Genomic DNA, 19,233 nt, shown 5'->3' with positions numbered 1-19,233 from the left:
TATAAAAATGACATAAGGTAAAACAAAAATCTGAATATTAAAAGAATAATTTTTTTTATATAATGTTGCAGGTAATACATATGTCTTTGATTATACTTAACAGTTTCTTATTTTCTTTAATTTGTATTCTATATTTACTTTTAAGTCTTTCTCATTAAATACAATCTATTACTGAGCGATAATGACTAATTTGTCGTATTTTGTTTGTTATTTTTCACACACAATATTTAAAATATTATGTTAAAGGACTTAAGTCCGTATATATTAAATATAAATACCGATCGAAAACACCAAAATATGCATATATTCAATAATAATAATAGTAATAATAAATTTATTAATTGCAAATTAATTATAAATAATGTTTACTATAAAACATTTTAAGACGCTTAGTAAACAAACCATTTGTGTGTTCTAGTAAGCGTTTGCTATAATTGGCCTTGGTTCGTTCGCTGTTTACCCATTGTACATACTTATGACATAAACACATAAAATAAGTTGTATTTGAGAGCAATATAATATATTATGATTCGTATCATAATCATCTTGTTTTCGATAGTACGACATTACAACTTCTTATAATACTATAAGTAGTTAGCATTATTATTGTAACTTATAACATAAACATATTCTTTGTCTACAAGGATCAAACGACTTTTTCAAAACTGTACAACCGTATCATTTCAGGCTAGTCCAACTTCGTTAGATTCTGAGTGGAATAGCAATGGTGTTAATGATTTTTTTTACTCGAATCAATTTAAAAAACCAATCGAAACACAACGGAAGAACGTTTTTTCGGATTACTACATCCATTACAGCCTAAGGGCGTTTTATATTGGGAATAAATTCCCCATCCCCGTCATTAAAGAAGTGGTAAACCTTTTACATAATTTCATACAAATATTTACAATTTATTTTATTAGCTTAACAGTATGGCAAACACCTGTATGCGTTGTGTATATAAAGAAACGCAGAGTAAACAAAATAAAAGTTAGCGCGCTTTTCCAAGCCAACCACTAATTTATCACAGTCGATTGCAAACTGTGATTTGATATTTTTTTATCCAACAACCCAGCAATATCATTATGTTGGTACCTGTTTTTTTTCACAAGAGATCAATGTACTTGATCATAATACATAGCTATTGTATTTTACTTGATAGTAGTATACCCTCCACAGAGAATAATTCTAATTTTCATCTGAATAATTAACACCGCCATTCAAATAAGTATTTAAATTTGTAATCAAACAATAATTTTTCAGATGGATTCTCACAACATCATGATAGAAATATCTCAAAACTAGCGGCTACATTGAAAAATACATATCATAACTGAGGATTGCAACCGTAGTTCGGAGTAATTAGACAAATAAGCAATCATCTACTTCAATATTTTAATCTTAACTATAAATGCGTCCATAAACTAAAAATTAAAAATTACAATATCAAAGTCAAACTTTTCAATCTAAAACTCTCCACTTATGCCCCTTATTGTATCTCAAACTAAACCCTTCATATTAATATGTGCACACTGCATAATAAATATCCATAACAGAATTTATCGAACAATTTTGAGTTGTTGTACACTATATTGCTCTTCAATCCACAATCATCCCAATCGTCAAATTAAAAAGTAAGCAGTTAGAAAAATAATAAAACCTACCAGTTTTAAAATATGCTTATGACATGAATTTTCAAACTAATAATAAAATATATTGTCTACTCTTCTTCTCCAAGGGAAAAATGATTTTAAATTATCGTTGACGAATTATTTTTCTCTCGTGTAACTATATAATTTAAATAAAAGGCAACATTCTCATCCCTCATTCTACATTTTATATTGATTATTGTATAAAGTGTATTCCTGTAATCCTATAAGTTTTTAATAGTAATATTTAAAAACAATATCATATCAATGGACCCACAAATTATTTTAAACTCCTCTTCTAGACCTGTTGTTGTTATTAATAAATTAAGGTGTTCGAGATAGTTGGATTCTTAATTTAATCGTAATGTAATTATGTTTTCAATTTTGTATACAAAAACTATATCATTATTTGTAACGACCGGTTTTTTTTTTTGTTTTTTTTTATACATGAATAATTGTTTTAATCTAAATTAATTAAGATACCGGAAGCTATTACAAGAAAAAAAAATAAAAACACAAAGTTAAACTTAGTATTAATTTATGAACCAGTACATATTACGAACAATGTATATTTATGTGTATACACAAATTATTGCACCTATAAACAATATAATATGCATCATGTCACTTGTCAATCAATACACTTTTATATTCGAGTGTCTTGTTCGCAATAAAAATACTTAAGGCTTTCAAATTTTACCATCATCCAAACCAGCGTGTATGAGTAAAACGTATCGGTTGTTTATAAAAAATGCTATAAACCAACGTTAACCAATAGATAACTATTGATATACTAATCATTGTACTATTAACAAGTAGTTACATTTATCGAAAGTATGAAATAATTAAAAAATATAAATTTACGTAGTTTGAGAGATCGATAGAATTAGAATAAATGTATGATTAATATGGGTCCACTGAAATGACGGCTGCGGTCTTAAAATAAATTATTATCAAAATTAGACATATTATTACGTAAAAGAACTTGTAACATTACTTCTCATATACAGTCATACAGATCTACTACTATACGTACACTGTACAAACTGAGAACACTATAATACTATAGTACTTTATGTATATTTTTTAATTAGATCTGTAAAACTTGATACTTAATCGTAATGTTTCATTAATTATTATTTAGCTTATAATATTTTAATACATGAAATGCATTAATACACATATAGTCTAAATCAAAAATTGACTGAATAAAAGAGCTATTTCAATTTTTTTTTTTTATGCGTTACAGGCCAAATTTTTGAAAAAAAAAATTTACTAATAATAATTAAAAAAACAATAACTAATGAATATTATTTTTACAAAGAACTTAGGTCAAATAGGTTAAGTAAATAAAAAAAAAAAATGTTAATTTAAATATAACAAAGCAAATTGTTTTGATTAAAATTGCTCCTATTTAGTCAATTTATTATTAGAATACTAGTTAACATATCAAAATTAACCAATACAAGAATACAATATTAAAAAGAAGGGTACCAAATACCTTGGTTAAGTTATATATTATTATTATTATTATATATATATGGAACACCAAATCATCAAAATTCAACACGATACATCACGAAATATATTATTATAATATACTTCCTATATTTTATTCTACACATTTCAAGGTTTCTCACTTGGTACGAGCTGAATTGTTTCTTTAAACGAGAAAAAATATTTAATTATATAATATATCTGTCTATACGCTATGGTACGAGTGCGGAATCCTTGGTCAACTCCACAAGCGGAGCGTTTGAGGGGTAGTTATTGCCTTTCCTTCCTGTTTAAGAACTTGATTTATTCTTCAAAAATTTTAAATATGTATGAAATATAACCACTTGGACGATATTTGGCAAGATAATGAAAACCATTATTTTTACATATTGATTTATCATAAAGTTTTGTCAAACCGACCTACCTTAAGTTCATTACGACAACGGTTTAACGGATTGGCATATTTTATAGTCCGTATTAGTTACCTACATATATATTATACGAGTATATTTAAACAATATAACATTATATAGCTTACATATATATAGTTGAAGTCCACTTAGCACTTTAGCAGTTAGGCAAATCCTATAAAATATTGGTTAGCTAGGTTTAAATTAGCAAAAGTTACACAATTATTCTCATCACATATTTATGAGTGTTTATATATAAATAAAATTAATTTATAAAAATATTTTAAAATCACGTACGGAAATAATATTATGATACACACATAATGCATATATATTATATTTGCAATATATCAATATAAAAATTACATGAAATTATTAACATGACTATAAATAGGTAGTATATGTACCTACACAGAAAACCGAATTATCATAACTAAACTATATAAACATTATTTTCCAAGACCATCATAAGTCGACTTGCTCGTGTAAATCACGTTATGGCAGCTTTATAAATAATATATATGTATGAATTTTATTAATCATTTAGTGTCGTCTGAATTCATAACTATAATTATTATACCACTCGTACACGTAGATAAATTAAATTGCGCAGAGTATAAAATAAGTTTTTAAAAGTAATTAACAACAAAAGTATCCCATGTAAGTACTTATTTAAATTCTAAACAAATGATTAATATTCTTTAATATTTAATAGATTTCAGAAATTTTTACACAAATTATGTAAATGAGAAATTATATAGGTTAGGTTAAGCACCTATATAAACATATTAATACATATACAACACATAATAAATACATAGTTCGTAAAGGCATGTATATAGTTTAAATTAATAAATAAGAATATATATAAGACGATTACTAACTATTGTTTTCTATATGGAATCTTAAACCTTCAATGTCCTGACAATTTTAATTTAACAACAATAACGACATAAATTAAATTACTTAAAGCAATAAAAGGGGACAAGTCTGTAGGTAATATAAAATTCTTATAAATAATAAAATTTAAAAACAAATATTAGTAGGTAGTATATATAACTATAAAAGTATACATAACCTACTTACAATATAATGAAATATTATAATGATTATATAACAAAATATTATTCTTCTGTTTTAGTGCAACTTTATATACTTTATATTTTAATAACATTAATTAGACCTACGAATAATTTACTTACACTTCAAAATTATTAATTGATTTTCTGTTACCTATTTAATTCACACAATCCGACTAAACTAAATATATAATAACATTTGCATATCTAAATTGTTAATTACTAAATAGTAAATCAGAAAATATTATATTTAAATAATTAAGAATTCTATTAATTATGGTAGTAAGGAAATCGTATATCTATATAAATATTAACGATAAATACAATTAATAAATTTAAAAAACGTAAGTAAAAATATTATATACAACTGTGGGTTTATTTGAATTCTAATTTTTGGAATTTTTAATAGCTTTAGATATGATCTATATATTTTAAACCGTAATTTTTGGGTACATAGATTTACGAATTTAAAAGTATTCTTGTACGATACAAACTTAGTTTTTTCAAATCAGAACTAGAATTATTATTTTAGTGTTAAATTGATAAGCACATTTTTTTAGAAAATGATTAAGTAAATAAATCGAAATTCGAACGAGTAGTTTTTAAGATATTAAACATAATACGTTCTGAGCCATTAATAGTAATATCAGAGATAATAAATTTATAATACATGAGATTTAAGCTTATGACGATTTGAAAATATTACAGAAGTTAATAATAATTTAACAATATTTTATTATTACTTGTTAACATATTGAATATAGAATAAATAATAGATTTAATATTAAATCTATTTAATTGTTTATGTAAAATCATTTTTAAAAATAATTATCATATTTAAAGGTACTAAGCTTAATAATGTATACGCTTAGTCGAATTTTGATTTAGATGCAACAATATTTTTAGAAAAATATAATTGTCAACAATAAGAGTACAACAACAAAATTGGTGTCCTAATTTGAAATAAGTAGTTTATAGTAAAATAGTTTAAAATAATACTTTTTAAATACTATGAAAAAATATAAGAATTTGAAAATATGATATTTAAAGATACCTACTTAATTTCTCAAATCAAAATTTGAATAAATGCATTATTAAAGTAAAACAGGTGAATCAGGATGGTTAGTAATTCTCCCTGTAAGAACAATAAATGTAGACAATACAAGACAACACCATAGTCAATAGAGTGTGCATAATATTCAATATTATATAACTTAGAAGAATAACCACAACTATAAAAAAATAAAGGTATCCCTTACACAAAACGAAGAATTAGACGTAGGTTCCTACACTATACACAATACTAGACAGTAAACGCATAATAGTAAACAATGAAATAAGAGTATCAGATTGAACAAGATTGAACACGGGTTCAACGGTATTGCCGTTGGTACATGTTTACTTGCCAACATTGCTAAAAAATACCGTTTTGGGTAGATACATATAGTTATTATTTATGAGTATTATTTACGTGAAGATACACTCGTAAACTAGCTGTACCTATATATTCACATAATATTCTTCCTATTCAATTCAATATCGTCACACAATTCGAGTGCAAGGACATAATATCTTTAAGAATAATCTTGACCTCGTTTTGGTACTCCGAGATCATTAAACCTACAGAGAGTTCTTTCATTTCTTTGGGAGAAAGTAGACATGGTTAGAATAGCAGCATTCCGGTTCGAATAGCGGTGCATTTATTTTTAAAGTTTTCTAATTTTTGAGAGAAAAAAAATTACAATTTGTTTCTAACTTCAGTGTACTATATGTACAATGAAGTCATAATTTAATCCCGCCATCTATTTATAGGTATACATACTACCTTTGAGTCTGTTTATTATTATATTATACACGTGAATACAAATAAATACAATTATATATTACAACAATTGACGGATATAAATGTAAATCTAAGACTTTTAATATTCCAATGGATATTGTGAATATAAACTCTATAATACAACAACATTTAACTAATATTTTCGTCATTTTATAAATTTAAATTTGCATTTAGTAGTACAAAATTGTTATCAAATGCAAACTTTTAATATAACATAAATCTTTGATACTCATGCGCGTTATTGGTGAAAATTGTTGGATATAAGTGCTACTTTTCTATAATAATAATAATAATAATTTTATGAGAACTTAACTATGTAGTATTTTCTATATTTTATACGTATATTAGAGAACGGAACGTGTTCTACTTAATACATACAGACTTTATCTGCTGTATATATATACATAAATATATATTATGAACATATCCATTCTGTACCTATAAAGTAGCTATAACTTATAAGAATAATGTAATTAACTATGATATTTATAAATAATAATGATAATAATTTTTTTTTTCGTAGACAAATGCTACTTATTTCAAACGCGTAAAAAAATTAATTATAACAAAATAAAAGATTCCTATATTTAGGAATTAACTATGAAAATAGGTCAAGTATACTGAACCGTAAGACCATACAGACTGCAAAAAGACCACATATCGATCAATTTACCTCGTATATTATCAGAAAATATACTTTTACAACGTACTTAAAATTCGAATTGTATATAAAATCGATTTATAATATGAAACTGGGATATTCGATAAAATGCTTTTAGTTAATAATGTATGACAAAAAGTTTTAGACACGAAAATTATTATAAAATTTGCAGTAGCAGTATCTTGTGTGAAGAGTTATAATATGATTTTAATTTAACCAAGGACTTCTGTATTATAATAATATCACAATAAGTAATGAGCAATGAGCATAAAATATAGGTAGAAGACATGAAAATATTAAAATAATCTCAATTAGGTATAAAAATTACGTCATTATAAGTAAATATAACATATGATAGTAATATAATATATTTGATCGCTTTTTATTCAAATTTTAAATTTTTTTCCAGAAGTGAGTAAGTAAAACAAGTTTTTTTTTTAAATGTGCTCTAAGAATTTACCTAGCCTTTTCCCCCACTTTATAAATATAAAAACCTCCGTTGCTTATAACTTATAACCATTAGAAAAACAAACCAACAAAACCTGTTTAAAATATTCAACATTCAATTAAAAAAAAATAAATAAATTACCAACAAAAATTCCAATACAATTATTACTCATAGTAAATTGTATATATATATATGAATAAAGGGTGATTTACCAAACATTATTATTATTATTATTATTATATCATAGTGTTTAATAGAATTAATTTTTTTATCAGTCATTGATTAGTCAAACATTGTTATTAAATCAAAACACATATAACATGTACAATACTCATATTATATTTGAAAAAAATTTTGACTACGATTTAAAAAATTATAAATCCTCAGATATGTAACGAAAAATTAATAATAAATAAACCAGAATGCTGTACAATATTATATGTATGATTAGATACGTCACTCAGTGGTCGAACAACTCCCACCAGCCACGAGCTCACGAGACACTATAGAAGCGTCGTCGTCGATCCAACGGTTTTCATGTAGCGGTAGCGGCGGGAACCATGTGTTAAAATAATATGAATGTATCATTGAAGAATGAAGTTAGCTAGCCAGTCGACGGCCGGCGGTTCAGTTGGTTCATTAAACTTACCGAGCAGCGTTCTTATATTAATGTATGTGATAGACGTCGTGTGTACAATAAAATAAAAATTAAATATTACTTGTTCGAGTGCGATCGTAGTGTCATACATTTATAAATAACAAACGCGCATGAAAGTCATATGAACCTGCGTATAATAGTGTAATTGATTAATATAAAAATGTTATTTTATTAGTTTTCATCAACTTTCCTCGATAATATTCTAGCTACAATATTAAAATAATATTGCAGTGAATGAAAATAAATTCGATTTTAGTCAATAAATGATGATCCCTCATCAACCATTCAGGACTAGTTTGATTTTCACTACTGCTGTCATTTACGTATTGATTTCCCTGGTGTCCAGTAAGTAGTACAGCGCATAGATATTATCATAACCAATTTTTGATTTTTACATAAAGAATTTATAATAAATTATTATTACTAATAATATATTAATATTTTTTTGTGAGACATCATATTATATTGTTGCCTGTATAATCGCCGCGAGCAAAAAAATCATGTGTAGCAACTACTAATATATTATTTCTAGATCAGGGTCATGCGGTCAAAATAATATATGCGTGTAAATATAAAGGCGTCATATTATTATAAAATATAATACACAACAATAAAAATATTAAAAACTTGAAATCAAAAATGATTGATCATTTGCAAATGGAAGAGGCATACACAAACACATATTTTTCATAAAACGTTTGACTAATAATAGGAAGATAATAGAATGTTAAAAATAGCTTTTTTAAGTTAGAAACTTTTTGATATCATCCACAATACGAAACATAATTATTATCAGATTATTTTTTCTTTATATAATGATTAATAATTTACCATGCGTTATAAAATGAATAATAGAAATTTCTTGAATATTTTAGATTTATTTAATAAATCGACAAAGAAAAAAATTCTAACCAGCAAAAACGTAAAATACTGCAATTATGAATAATATATTCAGTAACGCGTGCAAAGTATTTTAAGTCATTGCGTTTTCTGTTTACAATAATATAATTATTGTAATAGCAGTATGGACCACATTATTAAAATAATAATTAAAGATATTGTCGCAATGTTTACGGGAAAACGCCTACATAAATAAATCATGAATACAACATATTATGATTCGCGAATAACAAAATATAATAAAATAATAAATATTACTTATAAGTTATAATTTTTATTGATAAAATATATACATTATTGATAACAACTTACTCAACAACAAAATTTTCCTATTTTAAACACCTAAAATAATCGAAATTGTCGATATTTAATAAACATAATAATAAATTGTCACGGTTTATGAAAAAAAAAATGTTATCATTTTAAACACTATTGGAAAGGAAATATTCAACGACCCACACTATCACTGGTAGTGTTATATTGCAATTTGCAGTGGTCTTATTACAATTATTATATATATATATACCGTTTGTAGTGTTCAAAATCGTATCGTTAATGATAATTCCATAAGATAATTTGTTTATTCTTCACAATATTATATAATGTAAGAAGTGAATTATTTTAAAGTTTAAGTTATCATACTATCTTAGGGACTATATAATTTTCTTAGTGTACCTATTGAAGCTGGAAACGAATACGATTGCCGAAATTGGAAGAAATACTGTAAAACACGCAACCAAACAAATTCAAAAATAATTTATTCCCAACTATTAATAACGTCTATCAATGTCGTTTTAGATATACACAGAAGTACGCTATATGCAATGTCTACGCGAAATTTGAATTTAGGCACTTAACTATTCGTATTATTGGCCAACTATTTTCGACTGTGACTATAGTCACCATTGTAGGTAACATTAATACAAATATTGCATATTATAAGGAATTGAGATCAACTTCATGTTAAAATTATTGTTCTCATTTTGAAACAAAAACGTCCTAAATACATTATAATTTCAACTTAGCAATAAACTTTAGTTATTAAAATAAAAAATTCACTAAGGGCTTGTGTATTTATAAATAAATAAAAAAATAAAATAAAATTATAATCCATTTATGACTATATTTAGGGTTTATTACCAAATAAATATTATTTTTTAAATTTTTGAGTTATTATTCTTATAATGAACAGATAAATAATTCTTAGCTAAAGTAACATTTAAATACAGAAAAAAAAGTATGCATAGAAAATTTCTAAAGTCAAGGGCGAACGAAGAATTAATAATTAATGCAAGTATATAAGACATAAACCACAAACTATTATGTCTCATGACATGTAATCTGCAGATAACAATGCACATACATAATTACATTGTTTTAAAGCTGATTCCAACAACGATCAACGTTTAGATAAAAAGTGTTTTTTTTTTTTTTTTTAATGACAATACAAGACATTGAAATTTAGTTAGGGATTTGACATGATAATTGATCGCAATAATGGCACCTATGACCTGTCAAAATTACTGTAATTGCGAATTTAAGCAAAAATAACTAATTTCTGACACAATCATCACCAAGGTCTAACCACACGAAGTATAACGATTTGACTAATTAAATGTTTATTATACAAAAAAAAAAAACTATAAGAAAACTAAACTACACGGAAATATAACGATAAATGTAAAAGAACTAAGGAGCGGTTTTGAAAAAACTTTGGAGGGAGGATGGAAAGGGGCAAATTTAGTACCACAGTATAAAAAATTATTTTCAATATTTAATCGATAATGTTTAAGCGTACTTACGTTTCATTCTTATTCTATTTTAAAACTTAATAAATTAAACATAAATTAAAATTATATTATGAAAAATTATTTTTTAATATTGACATAGCTGTATATTAAAATAAATTAATCAAGTACAAAAGGGGGATGATCATCACCATGCCTCACACTACTCCAATCTACCGTTGATATATTTTACATAATAAACTTTCAACAAATTATATCATAACACTATAAAAACACAAATTTGTATAAAAATATATTACACGCAATACCTACGAAAATAATACGCAGATAACGTAAATGATCTTTTATGGTGCAAGTTTTTATGATTACAATAACACATATAACTGTCTAGACTCTATAGGTACATGCTCGAACAAGACAGAGGACAAGTCTTAAACAATCACAATTTTCTTTATTATACAGTGCCATATTATATTAATGAAAATCGTAGAAAATGAAGATAATATCTACCATGGAACAAAACGACTGTCGATATTATAAAGATATAATAATAAAATATGTAAATGCAAACGACGTTCCAACATAAATTGTAATTACCATCCCTAAAACGCGCACGGTTAAACCACGAGAAGTTTAAGTAATTTTTATTCCATTAAATCCCTGTTCGTTATAAAATTATTATCCCTAAAAATGACTAGATTTGGGGAAGAAAATGATCTATATAGTAAAGTTGTTTTAAATATTTGATTATTTATTTTTATTTTTATTTTTTTAAGATGCTAATGGTCAAATAGATTGCTATGAGTGTTCGGTACATCCACCAGAACCATATCTGAACCAAACGAGCAGATTGTGTTCGAAGTTTGATGGTTCCGATCACTACAAAGTCCACTGTCCAAATTCTACATATTGCATGAAAAAATCGTTTCAACTTGAACTACAGGCCGGAAGTACGTATATATAAAATATATAATATAGAAAATAGTAATAATACCTGATCGAACAAATTATATAAGCATGTTTTTTTATACCATAATATTAAACTTATCGGTATTCGTTATTAATTCATGATTGTGAATTGAATGCACTTATAACAAGCATGTACTTTACACTAAAAATAAAATATGAGTATTAAATTTAAAGTTATTAATGCAGAATTATAAAAAAAAGTATTTAAATATATACTTTAAAACACCATTTTTAAAATTAAATAATAACATACTTTTTGTGGATTTCGATGGTACTATATACTATATACATTTTTAAACAAATATACTTAAACTGGAATATCTTGAAAAACGTGCACTTATATATAAAATATTAAAATACTGAAAAAATCAAAATAAAATAACGTGTATACAGTAATATAATAATAAACGTTGATTGAACTTAATTATATTCTTTCTAAAAATAAAAAAGTCAAAAAACATGCAAATACATTAAATTCACAGCCCTGATTATATTACATTATTGCAACTATTAATTGTTTAATGCAAGTTGTTTATAATATGTACAGAAATCGTAAAAGGAAATGTGAGGGGTTGTGCGTCACAGAAATACGATTATCAGGTTTACAAGAACGGGTCGTGGAAAGTCGAGTCAGCCGTCGAGTACGATTCGCTCAAAAAAGGATGCTTTTCTGGCAACGATGACCAACTGAGGACAGCGGAAACGCAGTTCTGCTACTGCGACGACAACCTTTGCAACAATGCCAAACAAACTACGAACTTTTCCAGCCATACGGATACGATTGCCGTGATCATCATTTACAACATTATGAGGTTTCTAAAAACCCACACGCAGCCGGCATAACATAACTTTCGTATACGTCGCGTGGCGTTTAGAAATTTTGGCCAACTGTACAAAGACTAAATATATAATAAATGAAAAAACATAAAATGCTAAAACAACATGTGACGTGGATGAGGACATAGGCATTTTTGGTTTTTTAATATACTAATTGGACCAACGTCCAAAATGTACGTTGTTATCTTATTGTTATAATATTATAATAATTTATTTAACATCTATTTTTCGTTCAAATCTAGATTTACCTATATCTTATATACCTACTACAATAGAGTTATAGTCGATTGTACAACGAATACACTATACGCGAAAATAACACTAAGTTGGTATAATATGATATTAAATTTATCTATATTTGATCAATGATCATCGACTAGAAGATATAAAATTATTGTAAGAGAATATTATAATAGAAATCTATGATAAAACAAAATTATAAGAATAATTTAATTAGTTTTAAACAAGACTTGGCTGTGTTTATTAATTATTTATATATTAAGAATACACGTTAAATATGTATTTTTGTTTTTTTTTATCCTACTGATATAATACATCTACTATACTACAAAGCGAATTGCAATGTATACTTTATACAATAAAATATAATGTAATAACGGAAAACGAGTATTTCAACTTTGTATAACACAATGATATATAGGTATTCAATACGAATTATGTAACTTGTTTAGATCTAAAACCCATACAAGCCATGTATGGTAATACTTATAGCTTATAGGTATAATTGGAGTTTTGTAAATTACCCACGTGATATGGCGTTTTTAACAAACAGATATAATAATTCATTATAGGTACTATAATACAGTAGAATAACTTTAAAATTTTAACAGACAATAAAATTTCAGAATCTACTTTTTGAAGTACTAAGGTATATTATTTATCATTATGAACAAGAGAGTTTTCATTAAAATTACTAAAACGTCATATCCATTGCTCCTTCCTTCCTTTCTTATTATCAATAACAAAAATTAGTACTTCAGAGACCTTAAATAAAAGAAACCGACAAGTTGGTTATGGCTTTGCTGTACATTAAGAGTCAACTGTACCTCGTTATTGAATAGGTTACTTTAATGGGTGTGTTCAAATTGAATTCAATGTCAAAACATTGCAAACAACCAAAACCAGTCTGTTAACCAAAATAATGAAGTTTATTTTATCATATATATATATAATTTATATGAATTAAATGAAATTCCCCAAAAATATTTTTTAGTTACAACAAAATTACTAAATAATTTATCTAATTCCGTCAAAATTTTAACTTCAATTGCTTATAAAAAAAATTGTGCAAATGTATTTTAAATATTTTTAAATTGCTAAAAAAAAGAACTTTTGTGGGATCTTTAATTTTTTTTATGGAATATACATTTTTTTTGATGAATTTTATAGAAAAGTATTAAAAGAAAACTCAAATTTCAAATGTCTATAAATTGCTTAAATATTGAAATATTTTGATAATTATACCATGACTGTATGCAATGTAAAGAAAATGCTAACATAAACATTAACTGAAAAATTCAAACATTTATGGTTATTCACTTTTGAATTTCAGCAAAATAATAAAATCAATTTTTTTACTAATAATTATTGAAAAATTTAGTTTTATTCTAATTTTTTTCAAATTATTAAAAAAGATGCTAGACTTAATTTTTTTTTTTTTTTTTTTGACCCCCAAAAATAATTATTAAATTCACTAACCAATCATAAATAAATCTAAAACAAAAATGTCATTATTATTTTTTTTAAAGTAAGGTGTATAGCACATTTATTTACCAAGAGTTAAAAATATGAAATTATAAGCAAATTTCAAAAAAATACTACCTAATTGAATCTTTCAAATTAAGTAGGTTAGTTGGAGAAAAACAAAACATTTTTAAACTTTTGCACGTTTACTACTTAATAAATTAATTTGTTTTAAAAATAACAGGCATAAAACTAACATACACCTACATAGTTAAAAATGTATTCCAATTCTGACTGTTTTAGCAGTTTTAATTTTGCTTGCTATAATTAATTACTCTAGTATATGATATAAGAAAAAAACAATATATACATACCTGGGAACTATGCTCAACTACATACAAGAATACAACATCTTCTCTTCTAAGCCTAACAGCTGAGTGCAGAGGGTATTTGGTCTTGCTCTTAAACATGTGGTATAAAAATTGTGCTGACATATGTGCAAAATCGTCACTAGTAAAATCATCCTATAAATATTTATTAAATACAATTATTAGAACAATATTTCAAAAAAATAATTAAAATGTTTTACTAAATAACAATTTATTAAAAAATAAAATCATCAAATTTGTTTACCATTAGTGTTATTTTAGAAAATTATTTATAAAAATATTAAACTCATTAAATATTTTATAGTTTATAATTTAATTAAATTTAGAAAAAAATATTCCTCTAAAAAAGAAACAACAAAACTTTTTTTTAGAACTTAGGTTAATAATCAAGAGTCGTATTTGTCATCATAAAAACCATGGAATATAGCTGTATTTCATACAAAAAAACATTATGATTATTTTATATTATCTATTGTTGAAGAACAGATCTTTCACAAGATCATAAGAACATAATCTATCTATAGTTAATTTCAATGTAGAATCTAGTTATATCTAAGCTAATTATTCTAAATAGTTGATTAATAAAATATTTGATAGTTAAATTACTAATAATTATTTATGATAATCAACATTATCTTTATTTATTACAAAAAAAGATAAATAAAAGGGTACAATGTATTCATGAGTAAATAAACCTTATTGAACATGAAATTATTTTTATGAACATAATAAAATATCAAATAAACGAATTTACTTATTATACTCAAAGTAATAAAATTAAAATTGATTATTATTTTTTTTTTTTTTACACAACACTTACCCAATGAGCTGATATTAAACTTGAACAATGTTCTTTTAATGTTTGAGCTCCGATCTCATCAGCAGTTGTATAAAACTTTACACAGTTTTTTACATTTACAGAGGCCATAAGTGCTTTTTCACATCTAAAACAAAGAAAAAATAATAATTTAGAGTTTAAAATTAAAAACCATTTAAAAAATAATAAAATAAAATAATATAAAGCAAGTGTTCTCCACCTTTAGAGATTTGTGCCCCCTTCAAACTATTGTATGAGTTCAAACCTCATATGATGTGTGCATAATATATATTATACATAACATACTTTAATGTTGGATATCATATTTTTTTTCAACATTTTAACACTTCTCCCTGAAATTTTGTCATGCCTCCTTTTTTTTTTTTTTTTTGGGGGGGGGGGAAGGTTGAGAAGCCTTGGTATAAAGTTACGTAGTTAATAAATAATATAGTATATACTAGATTTAGTAACAATTAATTTGCATGATAATCATAGATATTTAATATTTATAAGACTATTACTAACTTTCAGTAATTCATTTTCCTGACAATAACATTTAAAATTGTATTTAATTAAATTTATTTTATTAATCCTATATCACACAAATATGGTTGATAATATAATTATTTATATTTGATGTCATTAAATATTATTGACCGGATACAAAAAATACAGCTATTTAATTAATAGTTATTTATTATTATTATTATTATTATTATTATTATTATGTATTTATTCATACATTTTAGTTTTAACTTTTTATTAATATAATAAATTTTATTCTACGTGCATATTATTATGCAGGTAGACACAGAATTATTTATCATATTACATAGAATTCTTTTATACTTATAATTACTTAAGTGATTACAACAACTTAAACCACTCTGTATAATTTTCACTTAAAATTAATAATTTATTTTAAACACGTGTAATTTGTAAATACTTATGCACTAAATATGTTGATAATCAAAAATTATAAATAATATAATGATAAAAAAAATGGTTTTTTAATTTTATTAATATGATTATAATTGTATAGCATTAAGTCTAATTTTCATTATCATGGATTTTAAAAATGCATTTATCACTATTAACCATTTATTAAAATATCTTGATGTCAGTTACCCACTAATTTGATAGATTAAATCATACATTACTGGCAGGAAGCAATTTGCAAAAGTAAATAGCTGGTATTATATCTTGTATAATTAAGATTACCTTTGGGTGTCTTTTAAGGCAGGCATTTCAGTTCTTCACTATTTTCCTTTTTTATTAATTTTGTCTCAGTATTTTAGTGGGGCCAACTTTCTTTGTTTCGCTGATTACATCAATTTTTTTTTTTTTTAAATTCAGTCAAGAATATTGATAATATTATTTTATTTTCTGCCTTTATTTATCTTTTATTTTATTTTTAACTATTTAGGACTTACTCCCTTGATATAGACAAACATCATTTAAATAACTTCATAAATCATATATTCTGTCAAATAAAGTTAATTCTATCAATAGTTCTCCACTTGCTCAAGTAACTTAAATAACAGATCTCTAAAAACATTATATGTCTTTCCTTACTTTATACAAATACATCAACTTCAAGTTAGCTTGTGCTTTCATAGTTTTTAAATTTATCAAGCACAATAGTTAGTTCTTGATCTCAGTTAATTACATTTGATCCCTCAACTTTGCTATTTTACTGTCAATTTTTGAGTAGATATCTACCAAATGCAAAAAACCAACTAGTCTGAAGCAAATACAAAATTAGTTTCACTCCTTTTAAAATTTATGCTCAATGTTAAAGTACCTTACTGCCTTTTATTCTTTCTATCTATACTACTATAAATAACATTTTTTTTATCTTCCTATCCTTGACAACTTTTTAAATGTTCTATTATTATTTGCTTTTGGCTAATTTAAAGTTCTTACTTATGCCAAACTAAACCGTCATGCTTAGGCTTATCATACCATACTATAGACAATAATTATAATCAACATACAACATAGAATACTACATAGTGCTAATCATGTTAAGATTTAGTTCATAGCTCAGTTTATTTTGATAACCTATTTACATATGTAATTTTATTTTATTATCGAGTGCAAACTATAAGTAATTTACCTATCATACAATTTGTTAATAACTAATTGAAATTTGCCAATCATTATTTGGTTTAAAATACATAAAAAGATAAATAATGAGGATAATACACTTGGATGCTCTCATAAAAGTAGGAAAAACTCTACATATTGTTCTCAAGTGTTAATTATATAAATAAATTAAAATATTAAGTTAATATTAACATAAAAATATAATAAATAATAATAATTCAAGTTAAATACCAAATTATTCAATTAAAGATTAAAGCATAACTAGCAGATAAAAATTATAGATTTTTATCATAATAGATCATGAATTTTACTTTTGAAAGAAAATTAAATTAAATTTTTGTTCAATAGTTATACAAAATATCTAGTTATGTGATACTATTTTTATTAGAATAATATATATTAAAATACATATTATAAATATTCATATTTTTATAAATTTTAAAACATATCTATTTGTCATTAAAAAAAAATTTCCAATGCAACTTCAAATCTTTACTAAATTCTTAATCAATTTTAAAAAACAAAAATAATTTAAAAGTAAATGTAAAACAATTTTATAGCTTAGCCAAATATTAAAAACTAGACAAACTAAATAAGTTTAAGAAACCTCATTATGTGAGGGGAAAGTAATTATGCAGAGAAATTGAAAGTATTGTAAAAATATTAAAACCATTGGTTATTATTTTATCAATTTTTTTCAATTAAAGTGGATTTTATTATTTTATTTCTCATATGTTGTATCTTTGAAAATTTAGTAAACATGATTAAATAATGACGTTTAAGATGATTTTATAAACAAGACAAATTCATCAAAATATCATATTACAAATGCATATAACAACAGATTTATCAGATATTTGTGTGTAAATCATGGTTTTAGCCAAAAATGGTGATATTTTAATGGATGTAGAATAAATTTAAATAAGGGATATCAATAAAAATGCTATTAGCTAATCTCCAGTAATAAACCATTGCAGTGATTATTGTCTATTAGGTTTCTAAAGATAAACAAAAATAAGATTAATGGTTATCAGTAAACGGCAATTAATCTTGTAAAATCATATATTTAATACAATTTTTTTAATAAAATCATAACTATAAACTATACTTTTAAAATTGTATTGAAGGTAATAACTTACTTGTTAACTAAGTCATCTAAAACAAATGTGTCTGCAGTTTTCATCAAGCTTAAAATGAAACCATCACCTTTTGAGAAATCTACTTGATCTGTGTAAATCCATTTTAGTAATGCTTTTCCGACATCCAAGGGCAATGCAGTCCAATCTAAATTATGAAAAATTTAATAAGACTATTATCATATACTATGCATTCTAAATAATATTTACCTAAATAAATAACTTCGGTCAAATCAGGAACTCCCCATTTATCACTTCTTGATGATAATACAAACTTATGAGCTGGAACATCGCCATTTGCCAATGTTATATTTAAATCACTAGAATTATAAATTAATAGATAGGTAATAGTAAAAATAAAAAATAAACACTTAAAAGT

General features: G+C 24.5%; 2 protein-coding genes across 3 annotated transcripts in view; one reads left to right on the top strand and one right to left on the bottom strand.

The window, feature by feature from the left end:
* The window catches only part of LOC112594536 (rabankyrin-5), a 37,077-nt gene that overhangs the window by 14,949 nt on the left and 2,895 nt on the right, over positions 1-19,233 (bottom strand). For both annotated transcript variants that reach the window (XM_025339349.1, XM_025339348.1), the window contains exons 3-6: positions 19,065-19,174; positions 18,858-19,002; positions 15,613-15,736; positions 14,778-14,927 (exon numbers count right to left, since the gene is read on the bottom strand). In XM_025339349.1, the coding sequence (XP_025195134.1) occupies positions 14,778-14,927; positions 15,613-15,736; positions 18,858-19,002; positions 19,065-19,174 (529 nt within the window). The remainder of the gene's footprint in view (positions 1-14,777; positions 14,928-15,612; positions 15,737-18,857; positions 19,003-19,064; positions 19,175-19,233) is intronic.
* On the top strand, positions 8,178-13,136 carry LOC112594537. The gene is made up of 3 exons (XM_025339350.1): positions 8,178-8,590; positions 11,670-11,843; positions 12,410-13,136. The coding sequence occupies exons 1-3, from the start codon at positions 8,509-8,511 to the stop codon at positions 12,703-12,705; spliced, it is 552 nt and encodes a 183-aa protein (XP_025195135.1). The 5' UTR covers positions 8,178-8,508; the 3' UTR covers positions 12,706-13,136.

Source organism: Melanaphis sacchari, unplaced genomic scaffold (assembly GCF_002803265.2).
Source record: "Melanaphis sacchari strain LSU unplaced genomic scaffold, SCAv2.0 Contig23_pilon_pilon, whole genome shotgun sequence".
Classification (NCBI taxonomy): Eukaryota; Metazoa; Arthropoda; class Insecta; order Hemiptera; family Aphididae; genus Melanaphis; species Melanaphis sacchari.
This window is presented reverse-complemented; position numbering and strand designations above follow the sequence as displayed.

Excerpts from the sequence above, each read along its gene's own strand:
- LOC112594537 (XM_025339350.1), top strand. The coding sequence starts at position 8,509 with ATGATGATCCCTCATCAACCATTCAGGACTAGTTTGATTTTCACTACT. Across the intron at positions 8,591-11,669 it reads ATTGATTTCCCTGGTGTCCA|ATGCTAATGGTCAAATAGAT; the intron begins GTAAGTAGTACA and ends TATTTTTTTAAG. Across the intron at positions 11,844-12,409 it reads ACTTGAACTACAGGCCGGAA|AAATCGTAAAAGGAAATGTG; the intron begins GTACGTATATAT and ends TAATATGTACAG.